Below are 14,994 nucleotides of genomic sequence, written 5' to 3' on the forward strand. Positions count from 1 at the left end.
CTTTGAGGCCATGGGCCTTAGTGCCCGAGTCCCTTTGACTTGGCAATGAGAAGTACACTCCTAAGCCCCTGTCTTTTACGTTCTTCATTCAGTAGGGTACTTTTGTAAATCTGCCCCAGGTGTAAGGTACTCTGCCCTCCTATCACAATACATAGAAAGTTGTATTATAATAAAACAGAGTGGATTTCCCTAACTCTGTTCAGTTCGATCCAGCAATGAAAATAACTGTGTAGCATCCTCAATACTTTATTAATTTAAAACATTATTCCAATAAATATGTATCAATAAAACATCAGACACTCCATAAAATCAAAATAAAGACATTTACAATCCTGCCAACAAAGTGAAAACAGCATATTTTTTTCACTGAGGTACACACAGGGTTATTTAAGGCAAATTCAATCGATTACACGTTCATGATGATTCCTGCCCATCTTAGGCATGGTAGCATTTAAAAATAAAAATTAAAAAAACCTTAATATACAAACAAGTATTTCAGTAAGTTGTTAGCAACTTCCCAGTTATTTATAATCCGAGTGCTGGTGCTGATGGTCGTTCTGGACAGAAAGCCTGTGCCAGTTATTTGGTCCTGTCTTTTTTCAGTCGGGGCAATTAGTTGTTCTAAGGAGTTCCTAGTGCTAAGGCATTACGCTTTACTTTGGCTTTTCCTGTTAAGCCCTTAATAGGCGTCTCCTTCCTCACCTGTTGTAGAGTAAAATCCCAACTTTTGCAACAAGCAACCCCATTCCTAATGTACACACACTCACACCACCTGGCCTTGTCCATACAGACACACAGAGCTGGAAGAACAGGAGACAAGGGCCTGATTCGCTTCTCACACTAGGTTTACAGCAGCGTAAGTCCTGATTTACACCAGCGTGAGATCAGCACCAAGCCCAAGCTGGTCCCGTGGTGCTGGAAGCAGCAAGACATCCAGTCCAGCTCCTTCACTACAAGTTCTTCTGACAGCGAATGGTCAATAAAGCTATTTAACAGTTAAAACTCGACAAAAGCAAGCACGTTTCATAATGTTACCCAAGAGCTCCGTGTGCTTTTCATGTAAACTCTGTTTCCCTGCAAGTTAATTTCAAAAGTTAAAAAAGACAAAAGGATTCATTTTTGCTGTTGGTCGATGGACTTTCCAGCTCACAGATATTTTCTAGCTTATCCACACTTGGAGCTTCAGGTTTGAGGTGGAAACATTTATTTTCCAGTGTTGCGAGAGAGAGAGAGAAAGCCCAGCCTCTCAGAGCGACTTTCAGAGTCCTTCTGGCTGAACTTTCAAAGCTGTGTTCTGTCCTGTCCTCTCTGAGCTCTGATCCCAAAAGTTCTGTGCTAAAGGGCATGGCTCAGAGCCATCAGGGAAGCAAGGGAGTCTGTTCACATAGTGTTGTAGGCGCCTTCTGTATCACAGCTGGGGTCTCATTTCAGACCATGTTGTGTCTCCCGATGTCTCCTTAAATCCACCTTTCTCTGGAAGCCTTTGCCGCACAGGTCACAGCCAAAGGGCTTGAAGCCAGTGTGCTTACGACTGTGAGTGATGAGGTTGGAGCTCTGGCTGAAAGCTTTCCCACACACCTGGCACTTGTGGGGCTTCTCACCTACAAAGAGAAGGCCGTGAAGAAGTCAGGCCCCATGTTAGACAAACAGCGTAGCACATAGGCAGAGTCAGGACAAACTAGTCACAGTCAATGCAATTGAAGCGATTACCGCATTGAATATTGTCATCCCTCAGTGACCACAGAGCACAGCCCACTGAAGTTAATGGCAAAACTCGCACTGCTTTCAGTGAGGACAAGGTTTCAGCCTCTGTCTCACTCCAGTGATGTAAAGGCAAAAGAAATTCAACCCCAAGATACATCTCTGAAGCCAACATTCCTTAAGCCAAATACCTGGCACGGTTGCACAGTGGGAGGTCCATGGAGAAATTCCCCTGTTGATTTCCCTTTTGCCCAATGACAGCAAGATGTGCCCCAGTTGCCAAGGGTACCCACAGGGTTCGAGTTAGCACATTCCTGCTAGGCACACTAAATGGAACCCCAGAAGATAGACCATGGCAGCATCAATCTTCTGCTTAGTGTAGACAAGCTCGATGTTACCAGCTTCTGGTTCAACTTATGTCAGTGTAACTCCAGATCAAATCCATCAGTTGATATAGAATTTGGTCAATAAAGTCCAATTAAAAAAAGAAAAAAACTGATTGTTTTTCTTCTTCTCTGCCCTTCGCCCATTTTACTATTTAAATTGTTCAGCTGAGCCAAATGTTTCAAATTTAGCCAATTTACCATGTTGAGGCTCAATTTGAGGCAAATTCTAAGTCAGTGGTTGTCTCTGGTACTGGAGTAAGTGAGAGCAGCTTTAATATTTGTTTGTTTTTCAAAACCTCTTGTGAGCTCTTAGAAAGTCAGATTTTGACAAAGAGCATTGATTTAATATATGTGTAGTCCGATTACTACAATTTCCTATGATTTAAACACATGATGCCCGCAGTTGGAAAGGGAAGCTTCATTTGTAAAGATCCCTTGGAAAACATGATGCTTCTTTCAATGAAATTCTTAGGGAAAAGAATGGTCACATGGAGTAATTTATCTGCAGCATATTAATTTCCATATCCATAATCACCAACAATGAAACTTGAGAACTGTGCACCTCTCCTCCCAGACTGCAGCCATTTGATTGGAAATCCGGGTGGAAGCCCAATAGAGAGATAATCTCTGAGTAAATATTTGGAATGAGAGTTGGACCCTGGGCCCTTGAGTTTAGTGTTTAATCTAGAGGAGGCGGCTGCTGCTGCTATTGTAAAGTGGCAGGTTCTGCAGATGGAGATGCTGCTGTCAGGTTCACCTGTCATTTTACAAGGGCCCCGGTTCTAAATCAAGGCCATATGACTATATTGCTTTACAAATCATCTTACAGAGAAGCCCTTCTGAATAAACACAGGGCAGATCCTATTAAAGTGGTGCTGATTGGACAGTGAGGCTTTCAGTTTTTAAACAGAGGCTGCGCATGAAAGCAAGCTCAAATTTTCCTTCTTTGCACCTTCGCTGTATTTGAGGTTCCACCCTGTGTGGGGCAAAAGCCCAGTGGAGGGAGCTACACGACCCAGTCTTGCCCAAGATGAGTGGGAAGGAAAAAGCTCCGCTCTGGAATCTATCCTAATGGACTTGGGCTGAAAACCATCTGCTCCAGGGCTCACCTGTGTGAATGAAAGTGTGTTTCTTCATGTCAGATTTCTGGTGGAACCGTTTCCCGCAGTACTGGCAGGGGTAGGGCCTGGTGTCTGAGTGGATGAGCAGGTGGGTGGAAAGGGTGGAGGATCTCTTAAAGCTCTTGCCGCAGATCTTACAATCAAAGCTGCGTTCCTGCAGAGAACACGAAAATACACACATCCCATTAGTCCACTCCCCAGATCTCCTAGCAATGCAGTTGGCCTGTCAGTGCATTACCAAACGTCTCCATGGCAGGAATCACGTCGTCCTCCCCCGGACCCACCAGGCCCAGCGGAGACACTTGGCATTACTTGATTCACGGTGAGATAAAGTCACCTTCCTCCCAGCTCTAACCACCGCTCAGACCTAGCGGTTTAACAGAAGGGCTTTTCCGAAGGAAGACTATGGGTGAAAGTAGCTAATCGGGTGCCCCAGCCATTGCACTACACAGGTGTCATTGCAGGGGGCTCCCAGGAAGCAGCCATAAGACTTTACTGTACAGCCCGATGGTCACAACACAGCAGCGGGGGCACTTGGGTAATGACCTAGGCCAAGGTACAGGACCCCACTGGCCAAGGACTGTGGGAGAGAGAGAGGCACTGAGGAGAACCTTCAGACTAGGTTGAATTCTGTTGGGCAGCTACTGTTTGCTGCTGGTTTTACTCTGCACCATAATTAAGATCAGAGCTTCCTCGGTCTTTAAGATAATAGTCCGTTGGGTTTTTAACACTTTTACAAATCAAAATACATATACTGGACCCACTGGTGCCTCTCTCTCTCTTCCTCTTCTCACCACAGCTTTAGACACGGCACCCCCACGCTGTCCTCCCCCTTTCACATATGCTCCTGTGGTTCCTTGCACCAGCCCAGCACAAAATCCTCTTTGCCTTCTATCTTCTTCCCTTACCACACACCCAGTGCTCACCCTCTCCCTCCAAGGCCTCCCTGTGCTTTTCAGTCTGTATTTGGAAGGCAGTGGTTGCTTATTGTGCTGTCCCCCACAGGCTTCTTCCTCAGGTTTTAACACCCTACATGGCTCTCTTTCCCCCTGTTTAACTGGCAATGTTGCTCTTCCTCAGGGGCCCTGCCGTTGCACCCTCATTCACTTGCAAGCAAAACAGCACAAAAATCTCTCTGTAACTGTCCCCTCCTCAGGCTAACCTGGGGAGAGAAGATTTGCCAGGCCAAGTGGGTGGGGGAAGGGAAAATACGGTACAGTATCAGCCAACGGAAAAAGTTACAAATCCTCCTACCAAAATTACCGACCAAATTCTTCTCGTGTGTGACTCAGATCACGCTGAGGTAGCAGAAGTCTGCTTTCTACATCGGACTGGGGACTCAGGTGCTCCCTGCACACACAGTAACTAAAAAGGAGGGTGGCTTCACTCCTTCAGGGGGAGAGCTGGCAGGGACTTTCTTTAACTGTTGCAAAAGGCCACCATCCTCCCTCAGGGCCCTGACTCTGTGAGAGTGAGATCCAAATTCGGGACACGAATGGCTGTTTCAGTGCAAAGTCCCATTGGTGCCTAGAGCTCATTGCAAAGAGAGGGCCTGGGAAATGCACAGAAAGTTGGATGGTTTTGTATGTTGCTGAGTCCATTACTTAGCGTTTACAGCGCCTGGAGCCCAGATACCCACCTGTCACCATGTTCTCATTCAAGTGTCCTCCTGCCACTGGGCTTCCACCAGCTCCAGCACGTCCCTTCTTCTGACTCCTCCCTCTGAACGCCGTCCCGCACCCGTGCCCACTCACCCCACACGCCCACCGGCTCTCTCCACCTTGCCTCTGCTACCTCTTCAGCACTGCGCCCACGGTCCTGGCTACCTGCCTTGGCGCTGCACCTACCCCAGTCCTGGCTCTTACCTGGGAATGCACCGTCTTGTGCTGCTCCAGGCTGACTGCATGGCCGAACGTCTTGCCACACATGTCGCAGGCAAAGGGTCTGGTGCCGCTGTGCGAGCGGCGCACGTGCACCTCCAGGCCATGTGGGGTGGAGAAGACCTGAGAAGAGAGCACACAAGGGTCAGGCGGGCCAGACGGGGGGGGCAGGGGCTTTGGCAGGGCCCAAGCGGCGGAGGTCAATCCCTACCTTGCTGCACTTGATGCACTTGTAGGAGCCGGTGCTGATCAGCAATGGGCGGCACAGCAGTTCTGACTCCACCTTGATCCCTCCCGGGCCTTTCTCCTGCTGCAGCCCAGACTGGGCCTCTGCATAGACGCCTGCTGTTGCGGCTGGTGGCCGCTCAAAGAGTCCGGGCCTGGGGGAGCTGAAGTCACCGTACAGTCTCAGGGCTGAGCCGCACTCTGCTCTGAAGAGGGCAGACTCCGAGCTGTGCTCACAGAAGAGCCCCAGGGCTGAACTACGCTCCAGAGTCGGGCAGGGCCTGTAGTTCTGCACCAGATGCCTCAGCTCAGAGCTGCCCAAGGTGCTCCATGTGTATGGCTTGAAGGGCACCGAGAAAGGGGGCGCCTCGTCCAAGGAGGGGCAGACAGAACGCTCCGATGCTGCGGAAACAAAAGGGGAGGGAGCAGTTAGGGGCGTTCACAGCCCAGCCACCCGCCATTGGACACACAACGGCACCTCAGAAGCCCCACATGGGTTCCAAAGCCGGCCTCCTGTCAGGGCCGCACACTCACGTGCTTAAGGACTGCCTCCCAACCGCTCACTAAGGTGTCAGCGCAGGGCAGCGGGGGGCGTTGGTACTCTGCATAGTTCACTATGGGCCCTGTGCGTTCATGGCTGCTCTCTGCATGCATCACCAAAGCCACTTTTCAAACACAGCCGCTCCTTTGGCATGCCTCTGTTTCCGGGTGGCCAGGTTCAGTTGTACCTGCATCTCCCATTGACTGTGACTAGAGTTTTGGGTACTCGGCACCATGCCCAATATGTGTCTCCGACTGGGTATCTAACATTAACAGCTGTATTGGAAAAGGTTGACCGCACAGATTAGTCAGTAATGTAAAGCTCACCTAATAAGTAAATACAATAAGCTTATTCATATACCACTATGAACGTGCCAGCCACTGCTCCCCACGGAAAAGTGACTTGTGTTCCGCACTTATAGCAGAACTGAAATCCTTCCTGCTGCAGCGCCTGAAGTGGCTTCCAGATTTGGCACCTCAAGTGTTCAGAGGCATGTTGAACTGGCTCTGAAATGGGCCTCCCTTTTGCAGAGGAAACATTTTAAAACAGCGTCTTGCTGCAAAGTAGCCAGGTTGTGCTCTGATTGCACTGGGTTCCTCTTGCGAAACACGCATGGGATCCACAAACTGAATTTTGCAAACTCAAACCCTCTCAGTCCCATTAGGAGAACCTTGAGCACAAGCCAGATTTAAAATTAAAGACGCCTTCCTAGTGATGACCTGCAGGAGTTACACCGTGACAGATGGCTGGAGGCTCAGTCCATCCCTCACTTCTGGTTTTGCCAACAAAATGAAAACAAAAATGTTTGACGTGTTTTGGGGCTTGGGCTTTGCCAGTATTTTCCAGCCAGCACTAAACCAAGTCAGCAGCTCTGTTCATGCCTCTGGTGCTGGGGGCAGGCAGCAGGGGTATAGAAATTAACTATGAAAAAGAGCTGGTGCTCCGGAGGCACACGAGGAACAAGCAGGAAGAACAGGGCCTGGAGGTATGTGAGTAGTAAAATGAGATTGTAGGAAAACAAGGGAGTTGTCAGAGTTTGAAGGAGCCTGGGAGGTAGCTCAGAGCTAGGACAGGAGCCACACAGGAGTGTTTAATTAGCTTTTCGCACACTGATGCCTCCACACAGAGCCACTGGGCTTCACTGCGTGAACAACCCTGCCACTCCCTCAGCCAAAAACCCCTTCCAGAAAATTTTCTATCCACGATTACTCCCCAGCTCCCCACATGCCTAGTCAATGCCTGGCTTCCAGAGGCAGCCTCACCCCTTCTCAGCTCACACACAAGATGAGTGTGAAGACATGAGGCTCTGTATGCCATAGACGAGGGTGTGGTGATGGACTAGGTTTCAGAGGGAGCTGTAACAGTCTGTTGCAACAAAAAACAAAAATGAATTCGCTGGTACCTTCGGGTATGTCCACACGACAGTGTTAGTCCAAAATAGCTTATGCCAGAGTTCTCATTACAAAATAAACAATTCTGGAATAACACATCTACACTACAGGGAAGCCTCAAAATAAGCAAAAGTTACTCCAAAATAGCCTGTCCACACACAACAGAGCCTATTTCAGATCAGAACCCCTAGGAGCACTGCTACCAGGGGCTCTAATCCAAAATCCTATGTCTACACAGCCGTGTTATTTCAGAGTAAGCCAGTCTGGAATAGTTTATGTCTAAATAGTCCCTATTCCCTGTCTACACAGCCCCCTATTCTGAAATAGCCGCTCCTTGTAGAATTACAGTTGCATTGTGTAGATGCTCACAAAGTTATCTCGGAATAGCGGCCTTTCCTGAGCAGCAGCTCCCTTCAGCGGATGCAAGAAGTCATGCGAGACTGCAGACAGCTGACAAAGTGGGTTGCTACTGACAAAAGTTCATCCCCTAATAAAATTGTTAATCTTGAAGGCGACACCAAATGCCACGTTGCTTTAGAACTGCAAACGAAAACTGAAGGGTGGAGTTGGAGCACTGAGTGACTTGGCTGCTTACTGCCTTGCTTCCCACTTTGTGCTGGTGGGTAGGCACTCTAGTAACCTCACCACAGCATAAGGTAGGGGTTTGTGTAGGAACCCCAATGCTGTCCCTCCCCTGGTTCATTCAAAATGGGTGCGTAATGCTAACATGACGGTGACCACGGCTTGGCCTGTTCTGCGCTGCTTGCACAGAGGCCGCCAGCAGCACATCAGCTGTTGCCCTTCTGCTCAACCCGGGTCATGGTGTTGTCAGCTAGGGCAGTTTTAGCACCAGGCTCCAGCCTGAGCATTTGCTGGTTCTCTTAAAGCCCCGGCTTCCGGAGGGATGTGATTGCATCAGACGTTCAGCTTGCTTTCTGCTAGGAAAGGACTTTGCCGGCTCCCTCAGTGGGATGTAGAGCTCAATAATGGGGCCCCTAAAATGCCCCAGCCCTGGGGGGCAAATCAAAAGGCTGCAACAGCCTTCTTTTTTAAAGCCTTGTGCTTTTCAAGCCAGTCCCTTCATTTTGGAGGGTGAGGGGTGGACGTGCTCTGAGCCCTCAGAATAGGCACTAGGGAGGTGGTCACCCTAGGCAGTGAAGACCTGTCCTGTACAGTGATAGCTTAGTGGTCTGAGCATTAGCCTGCTAAACCCAGGGTTGTGAGCTCAATCCTTGAGGAGGCCATTTAGGGATTGGAGCAAATAGATGCCAGGGACGGTGCTTGGTCCTGCCAAGAAGGGAGGGGACTGGACCAGATGACCTCCCAAGGTCCCTTGCAGCTCTAGGGGATGTGTATCTCCAATTATATATATGTACCCACACACCTGAGGGGTGCAGGGCCAGGGGTGAGGCCCCACACACCCTGCCTCTCCCCCTGGGCTGGATGGAATCACAGAGCCACAACTCTGAGGGGCTGACACTGCTCCTCGCTCAGCAGGTGGCCTCCCAGCACTAAAGGCAATGCAAACTGCTCCCAGCACAGGGCACAGCCATGTCCTCCCTGCTGGGCAGCCTGTTTAGGCTCCTCCAGGCACATGGGTACCACAGCTTTGCCTGGGCCTTTCACAGCTGCAATCAAAGGGCGAGCTCATCCGCCATGACTGCGCAGCACCAGGCCCACTGACAGAGGAGGCAAAGAGGGCAATTGCATAGGAGCCCAATGGATTTGAGGGGGCCTTGAGGTTGTAACTGTGTGAGTGAGCGGGGAGGGGAGAGCTGGGTTGGGAATGGAGGGGGGCAGGCTGGGAAGAAAAGGGGGGAGCTGAGCTCTAGGGTAAAGCCTGGCAATGGGACTGGGGGGGATCGGGCAGGGCAGGGAAAAGAGAGGAGGGGCCAGTGCAGCGGCAGACAGGGAGGCTGGCAGAAAGGGGCAGAGCAGGGGGCACAGGGCGGCTGGTGGGGGAGGGGCTGTGTTGTGGCAGAGGGGAAGGGGGGGACCCCTTCAGGTGGGGGGTGGGGCTGCAAGTAACTAAGGGGGCCCTTTGTTTGAGGGGCGGAGCTCCCCCCCTTGCGCACACGAGCTCTCCGCCCTCCCAGCTAGTCCCGTCCCTGGGGCAAGGCAGCTGCCCCCGCGGGGGGGGCCCGGGAATGGCTCCCTGGCTGGGCGCGCACCGGGCTCTCCTGGCGCGGGCGGGGCGGGCTGCTTCCAACCCAGCCAGTGAGAGGCGCAGCTCCCCGCGCTGGCCATGGCCCGGGCCGGGGCTGAGAGCGGCGGGTTCGCGCCCCTCCTGCCGAGCCCCCGGGCAAAGCTCCCCGCGCTCACTGGGCGGCACTAGCAGGAGCCAGCGAGCCCGATGCCAGGGCCGGCCCGCGGGGGCGAGGCACGGGGCTTTCCCTGCCCAACGGGGCGCTCCGCAGCTGGCACAGAGCCTGGCGGGGGGAGGGCAGCGCCGGTCCGTGGGGCTCATGACCCACCGGCTGCAGCCCGCCCGATGGGCTCCCGCAGCCACCGGCCAAGCCGCAGTGGGGAGGCGCCAGCGTGAGGGGCGACTGTCGGTGGTGGGGCCCTGGGTGGGGGAGGGGCGAGATTACTTCTTATTGTTATTGTTATTGTTGCTCTAGTTATTTATTTATTTATTCTGCATTGTTATCACTATATGTTGTTACTGGTATTGTTGTTGCTGGTATATTAATTATTATTATTATTACTGTATTAAAACACAAAAGCAGCCAAGTAACACTTCAAAGACTAACAAAATAATTATCTCTGGCACTATTTATTAACGATTATTAGTGAATGCACATAACGTTGCAAACGAGCTCAGATTTCACGCACACACGCACACACACGCCCCCCCCTTTTGCCCTGGGTGCGGTTTTCTTTGCTGGTACCAAGCCTCTGGGGACTTTTACACTGGCGGGGACACACACACACACACACACACACACACACACACTACAAGGCTTTGTTATTTTGGGTGTCAAACGGCGCGGTTGTGTTTTTAAAGGCGATAGTGTTGGAGCCAAAGTCAGGGCTGCAACCGCTCCACTGCCCCAGCCACATCAAAGGCGCAGCCAGGGCGCTGGAGACAGGACTGTAGCTGTAAGTGTGAGCTGCCTGGATCTGGGCCGTGTAACTCGGGCTGTCATTACTGCCATGGGGGGCTCAGGAACGCACTTTTAGCCAAGGGAGAAACGCCTCTTTTAGACCAGGAGCAACAAATGACTTGCCCGGGAGGTAGGAAAGCGCCTAGCAGGGAGCGCAACCCCCCAACACACCCCCAACGGGAAGTCCTGGGGCACCTGAGAGACTAACCGGTTTTTGGAGTGTGAGCTTTGGTGGCTCTTGGCCCACAAAGTGGCGAAGCGGGTCTCTGCCCGCTGAACGCTCATGTCCCAATACCGCGAGCTGCCAGCCGCCAGGCCTTCGCCCTGGCTTCGCGGATCGGCTCTAAAGCGCAGAGCCAGAGCTAGACAGAGCCAGTCTCAGCTACCCAGAGCGCGGCGCACAGCCCTGCGCCCCCTGCGCCCTCCTGTGCCCTGCGCCCCGCCCCCCCGTGCCCTGCTCCCTCCGACCCGCGGACGGAAGGATCCTGTGAGCCGCACTCGCCAATCCGCCCAGGCTCTACGCTCAGAGGCTCCCCGTCCCCGCCGGTGGCCCCTCTCCCGCGCGCTAGCAGCCGGTGGGAAGAATCGGAACTCCAGGAGTAAAACGCTCCGTGGCTGCGCGTCTCCAACTGGAGGCGGCCGGTGGGATCAGCGCCGCCCAAAGCCCTGCCCGGGCAGGCGAGGTGGCAGCTGGGTCCTGCCGGACGACGGGCTGGAGAGGGAGCCGGAGCCTCCCACCCTAGGCCAGCCGCGCCGCGGGCCGCCTCCCTCCCCGCCAGAGACCCCAGCTGCCGACGGCGCCCCCGGGCCCTACCTGGCGAGACGGAGGGGGACGGGGGTCTCCAGAAGTCCTCCAGCTCCGAGGCCCTGTCGCAGACGCTGCCCTCGCAGCTGGCGGCCGAGTCGGACGCGCCATCGGCGGCCTCGCTCAGGTGGGAGGCCGGGGAGGAGCGGCCGCGGGGGGGCGGCGGGGCCCGGAGGCCGGCGCTGCACAGACCGGCCTCTCCCGGGATCTGAGTGTCTGCCGGGGCACAGAGACAAGGGCCTCAGCCGGGGAGAGCCGGGGGACAGCCCCGGCCGCTCCGCGGGGCCCTTCCCAGAGCTGGGCTGGGGCCGGCTGCCGGGGTCCCCATTCAAACAACAGGGGATCCCCCGACAGCAGCTCCGCCAGCCGCCTGCGCAGCTCCCGGGCGGCCCTCGCCCTGCACCGGGCGCGCCCCGGGTCGCTGGAGTCCCCTGGCGTCTCCCCACCCCGTGCCCCATTGATCATAGCGCGGCCCCCCACCCCCGCAGCGCTGCCGCCCGGCTTCGCTCCCTCCCCGGGGCGCTGCACTGACCCCCGGCCCGGCCCCTACCTGCACAGATGTGAGCCAGCACGCTGGCCAGGCGCAGGCCGGGCTCCTCGTCCGCGGCGCGGGGCTGGTGGTAGCTGTGCGCCTTCTTGCTCTTCACCAGGAAGGACCTGGGCATGGTGAGGCGTCCCGCGAGGCCGGGCGCCCCGCACAGCCCGAGCCGCCGGCAGCGCCGCCCGTCCGCCGCCTTAAATCCCCGGCCCGGCTGCGCTCTGCGGAGAGATGGGCCGAGCCATTGGTTAGGGCGCTCCTGGGGGACCGGGCACCGGGCCGGGGCGGGGCGGGGCGGGGCCGGGGGCGGAGCCCGGCCAGGCGCTGCTCTCCAGGTGGCGCTCGGACAGGTGGCTGCGCGGCGGGGCTGTCGCCGGGGGGCTCCAGCCGGCTGGAGAACCCGGCCGGGGCGCGGCGCCTCTGCGCCCTCCTTACTCGCCCCGCCGCCCCCCGCGCTCACCGGGCCGGTGGGGAGAGAGGCGCCCGCCAGCCCTGGGACCTCGGCTCCCCCGGGCCGCGCACTGTACAGGCCCCTCGTCCCCCCACGACTGCCCGGCAAACTAGCCGAAGCCCCCGATTTCCAACGGCACCATCGCTGCTGCACCCGCCGCCGGCGGGGCTCTCTGCAGGGCGTCCAACCCCCGCGGGCGCGGAGCATGAGCCGCTCTGGGGCGGGGGGGAGCCCTGCACACGGGAAAGGGGGACCGCGCAGGGAGGGGCCCGGCGGCCGCCCATGGGAGACGAGAAAGTTGACTGGAGCGTCAGGACGAAATCCGAGCTGGGCGCCTGCTGGCTGCTGCTGGAAGGGGAGAGCAGCGGCCTGCGCGGGGCTCCCGCCGGCTGAGCGCTGGATACTGGGGGCGCGCCCCGCAGCCCCCGCCGGACACGTGGCTCGGCTGGACGCTCGCCTGGCATTTGCATTCGGGCAGGGAGCTGAACTGCAGCCCGCGGCGCAGGCCCTCCGGACAAGGGGTGAAGGGGCTTAAGGCGCCTGTGCGCTGGGAAAGCGTCTCTCTCCTGGGCCGGGGGGCTGCGAGGGGCTCCGCGCCCCTCTCCGTGCGCAGGGGCTAATTTGCGCTGGAAGGGGGATGTCATTAAACCAACAGGCGAAACCCAAGAGCCCAGATCCGTCGGGTTTGGAGCGTCCCAGCATCTTCCCGTCCTAGTTCCAGCCGGCAAGGTGGAAACACGTGTGAGCGGTGCGCGAAACCCCCGCTCTCCCCCCAGCCTCGGGCATCTGTGTGCAGGCCCCCAGGGCGCCCCGGTCGGATCGGCTCAGAGCTGGGCGCACGGCGCTTCCCTTCGGCGCTCCGCTGGAGACACACCCCGGGCTCGGACTCTCCTGCGGGCTTATCCTCCAGCAATCCCGGCTCGCAGCCGCACGGGGAGGAGGCAGCCTGCCCTTTGCTGGGACCAGAACGAAAGATGCTGGATCCTGGCAGGTACCGCCCTGCCCTCGAGCTCTCCAGCGGCTTCCGCTCGCCACGGAGAGGTGCCGCCTGATTTCATCGACTCTCGCGGGCCGGGCCCAGAGGCGAACCAATCAACGGGTGTATTTACACGTCCCCCCACCTGGCAGCTCACACCCCCAGCAATCCATCGATTGCCGCCGGCTACTGACCCTGCAGCTTCGCCGCCGCGCCACGGAAAAGATGCCAACGCGCCTCGCAGGTGCTGCGAGTGGAGACGCGTTACGCCCCTGGAGAGCGAAGCAGCCTGTCCCTTTGCAGCCTGGCCCGGAGAGCGCTTGTTCTCCTCGCTGCAGTGTTCTCAGCTCCTCCTGTTTGCTGGAAGCTGATGGGAGAGTTTCCCCTCTGCTCCACCTGTTCCCCGGTTCATCCTTGAGCGGGCGGCGCGGGTAGCTAGGGGAGGCGGAGGGGGGAGAAGCCGGTTGATAAATGTGTGCCTGTGTTTGCTGACGCGCCGCCCGCTATCGATCCGCTCACACCGCAGCCCAGGGGCCGCCAGGATCGTGGAAAATGGCAGCTCGTGGGGTTTTGCCCCCTCCAGGCCAGCGCGCACCGGCGCAACTCAGGAGCGCGCTCCAGGCTCGCCCGTTACGCGCGCAGCGCTGCCCGCCTTGGCAAGGCGAGCGCGCCCGGACGGAGGGGACAGTCCCGCGGCGGCCTTACCCCGGGTGGTGGAGTGACCCCGCTCCCTGTCCACGACAAATCGATGTCCTTATCTGAGCCCCTGGCTGCGGCTGAAATCCGCGCTCGCCGCTGGAAGCCAAGGCCGGCTCTGCTGAGCTAAAATCCCCGCCGGCCAGGGTGGGAACCCGCCTCCCCAAACCCACCTGGCACCGTGCGCCCCACCCCGCAGGGAGCGGAGCAGCTGGCAGGAACTGGGCGGACGTGTAAACACCAGCGCAGGGAAATCAAAGCCCGAGCCGCAGCCCCGGGGATGGTTGGCTCCCGGCCAGCCGGGGCTGCAGTCGGGGCTGCGGCGCTAGCGCGGGCCTGGCTTCCCAGCCGCTGTCGGTTTGGCCCGGCCAGGCCCGGGGGGCGATCCGGGGGGGGGGGGGGGCAGCCGCCACGTGCTTCCCTTTCGGTTTCCCGCCCGGTTCCCAGCCGCCGGAGCCCGCTGGCTGCCCGGGGGGCGCTCGGCCCCTCGCAGGAGGCCGGGGCCACGCCAGTGTCGCTTCCCTGCCCGGCGGGGCGCAGCCGGTAGCCGCTCGGCCGTGCGCTGGAGAGGGCGGTGGCTTTCCCAGCGGCTTGGCCCCGGGGCAGGGCTGGACCCCCCGGGGAGCCGCTAGCTCCGGCGCTGAGCCGCCCCGGCCCGCCTGTCCTTAGCCCCGGGCCGGGCCTCCCCCAGGCGGAGGGGGAAGGAAGCGCCTTACCCTGGGGCGGCGCGCCGGGAGCCGGGCTGAGCTCGCTACGCGCAGCGGCTGCCCCGGGGGCCCCGAGCCGCCGCCTCCCGGCCGGTCTCTGGCACAGCTGCGCCCGGCGCAGTCCCTGCCCCGAGACGCGCACCCGCTCGGGCCGCTCCCGGCACCCGGGCGCCTTACCCGAGTCCGCCCCGCGGCGCGTTCGCTGCCGGCCCGGCTCGCCTCCCTCGGGCGCTGCGCTCCAGCCGCCCAGCCGCGGGCTGAGCTATTCTGGGAGCCGCTGCGACTTCCGCCAGCGCAGGTCCCGGCCTCCCACCCGCACTGAGTCAAAGCCGGCCGGGGCGGGGGGGACAAAACTCGGGGGGAAGTTCAGCCCGGAGCCGGGTGGGGGCCCGAGCCGGGCTGGGCGGGGCCCGGGCAGAGCCCCGGCGGCGGAGAGCTCCCCGGGGCCACGCGCAGCTCCTCGGGGGGA

General features: G+C 57.9%; 1 protein-coding gene across 1 annotated transcript; it reads right to left on the minus strand.

Moving 5' to 3' along the window:
- Positions 1 to 334: 334 nt before the first annotated feature.
- GFI1 (growth factor independent 1 transcriptional repressor) lies at positions 335 to 12,876 on the minus strand. The gene is made up of 7 exons (XM_075002813.1): positions 12,800 to 12,876; positions 11,708 to 11,916; positions 11,167 to 11,373; positions 5,300 to 5,715; positions 5,074 to 5,211; positions 3,197 to 3,362; positions 335 to 1,601 (listed from the first exon to the last, which is right to left on the minus strand). Exons 2-7 carry the CDS (start codon positions 11,820 to 11,822, stop codon positions 1,423 to 1,425), a joined length of 1,221 nt encoding a protein of 406 aa, XP_074858914.1. The 5' UTR covers positions 11,823 to 11,916; positions 12,800 to 12,876; the 3' UTR covers positions 335 to 1,422.
- Positions 12,877 to 14,994: the final 2,118 nt, after the last annotated feature.

Source organism: Carettochelys insculpta, chromosome 9, assembly GCF_033958435.1.
Source record: "Carettochelys insculpta isolate YL-2023 chromosome 9, ASM3395843v1, whole genome shotgun sequence".
In the NCBI taxonomy this organism is placed as follows: domain Eukaryota; kingdom Metazoa; phylum Chordata; order Testudines; family Carettochelyidae; genus Carettochelys; species Carettochelys insculpta.

Coding starts and splice junctions, on each gene's coding strand:
- GFI1 (XM_075002813.1), bottom strand. CDS start 11,822: ATGCCCAGGTCCTTCCTGGTGAAGAGCAAGAAGGCGCACAGCTACCAC. Junction 5,212..5,299: donor AGTGCATCAAGTGCAGCAAG/GTAGGGATTGAC, acceptor CTCTCTTCTCAG/GTCTTCTCCACCCCACATGG. Junction 1,602..3,196: donor ACACACTTTCATTCACACAG/GTGAGCCCTGGA, acceptor TTCTCTTTGTAG/GTGAGAAGCCCCACAAGTGC.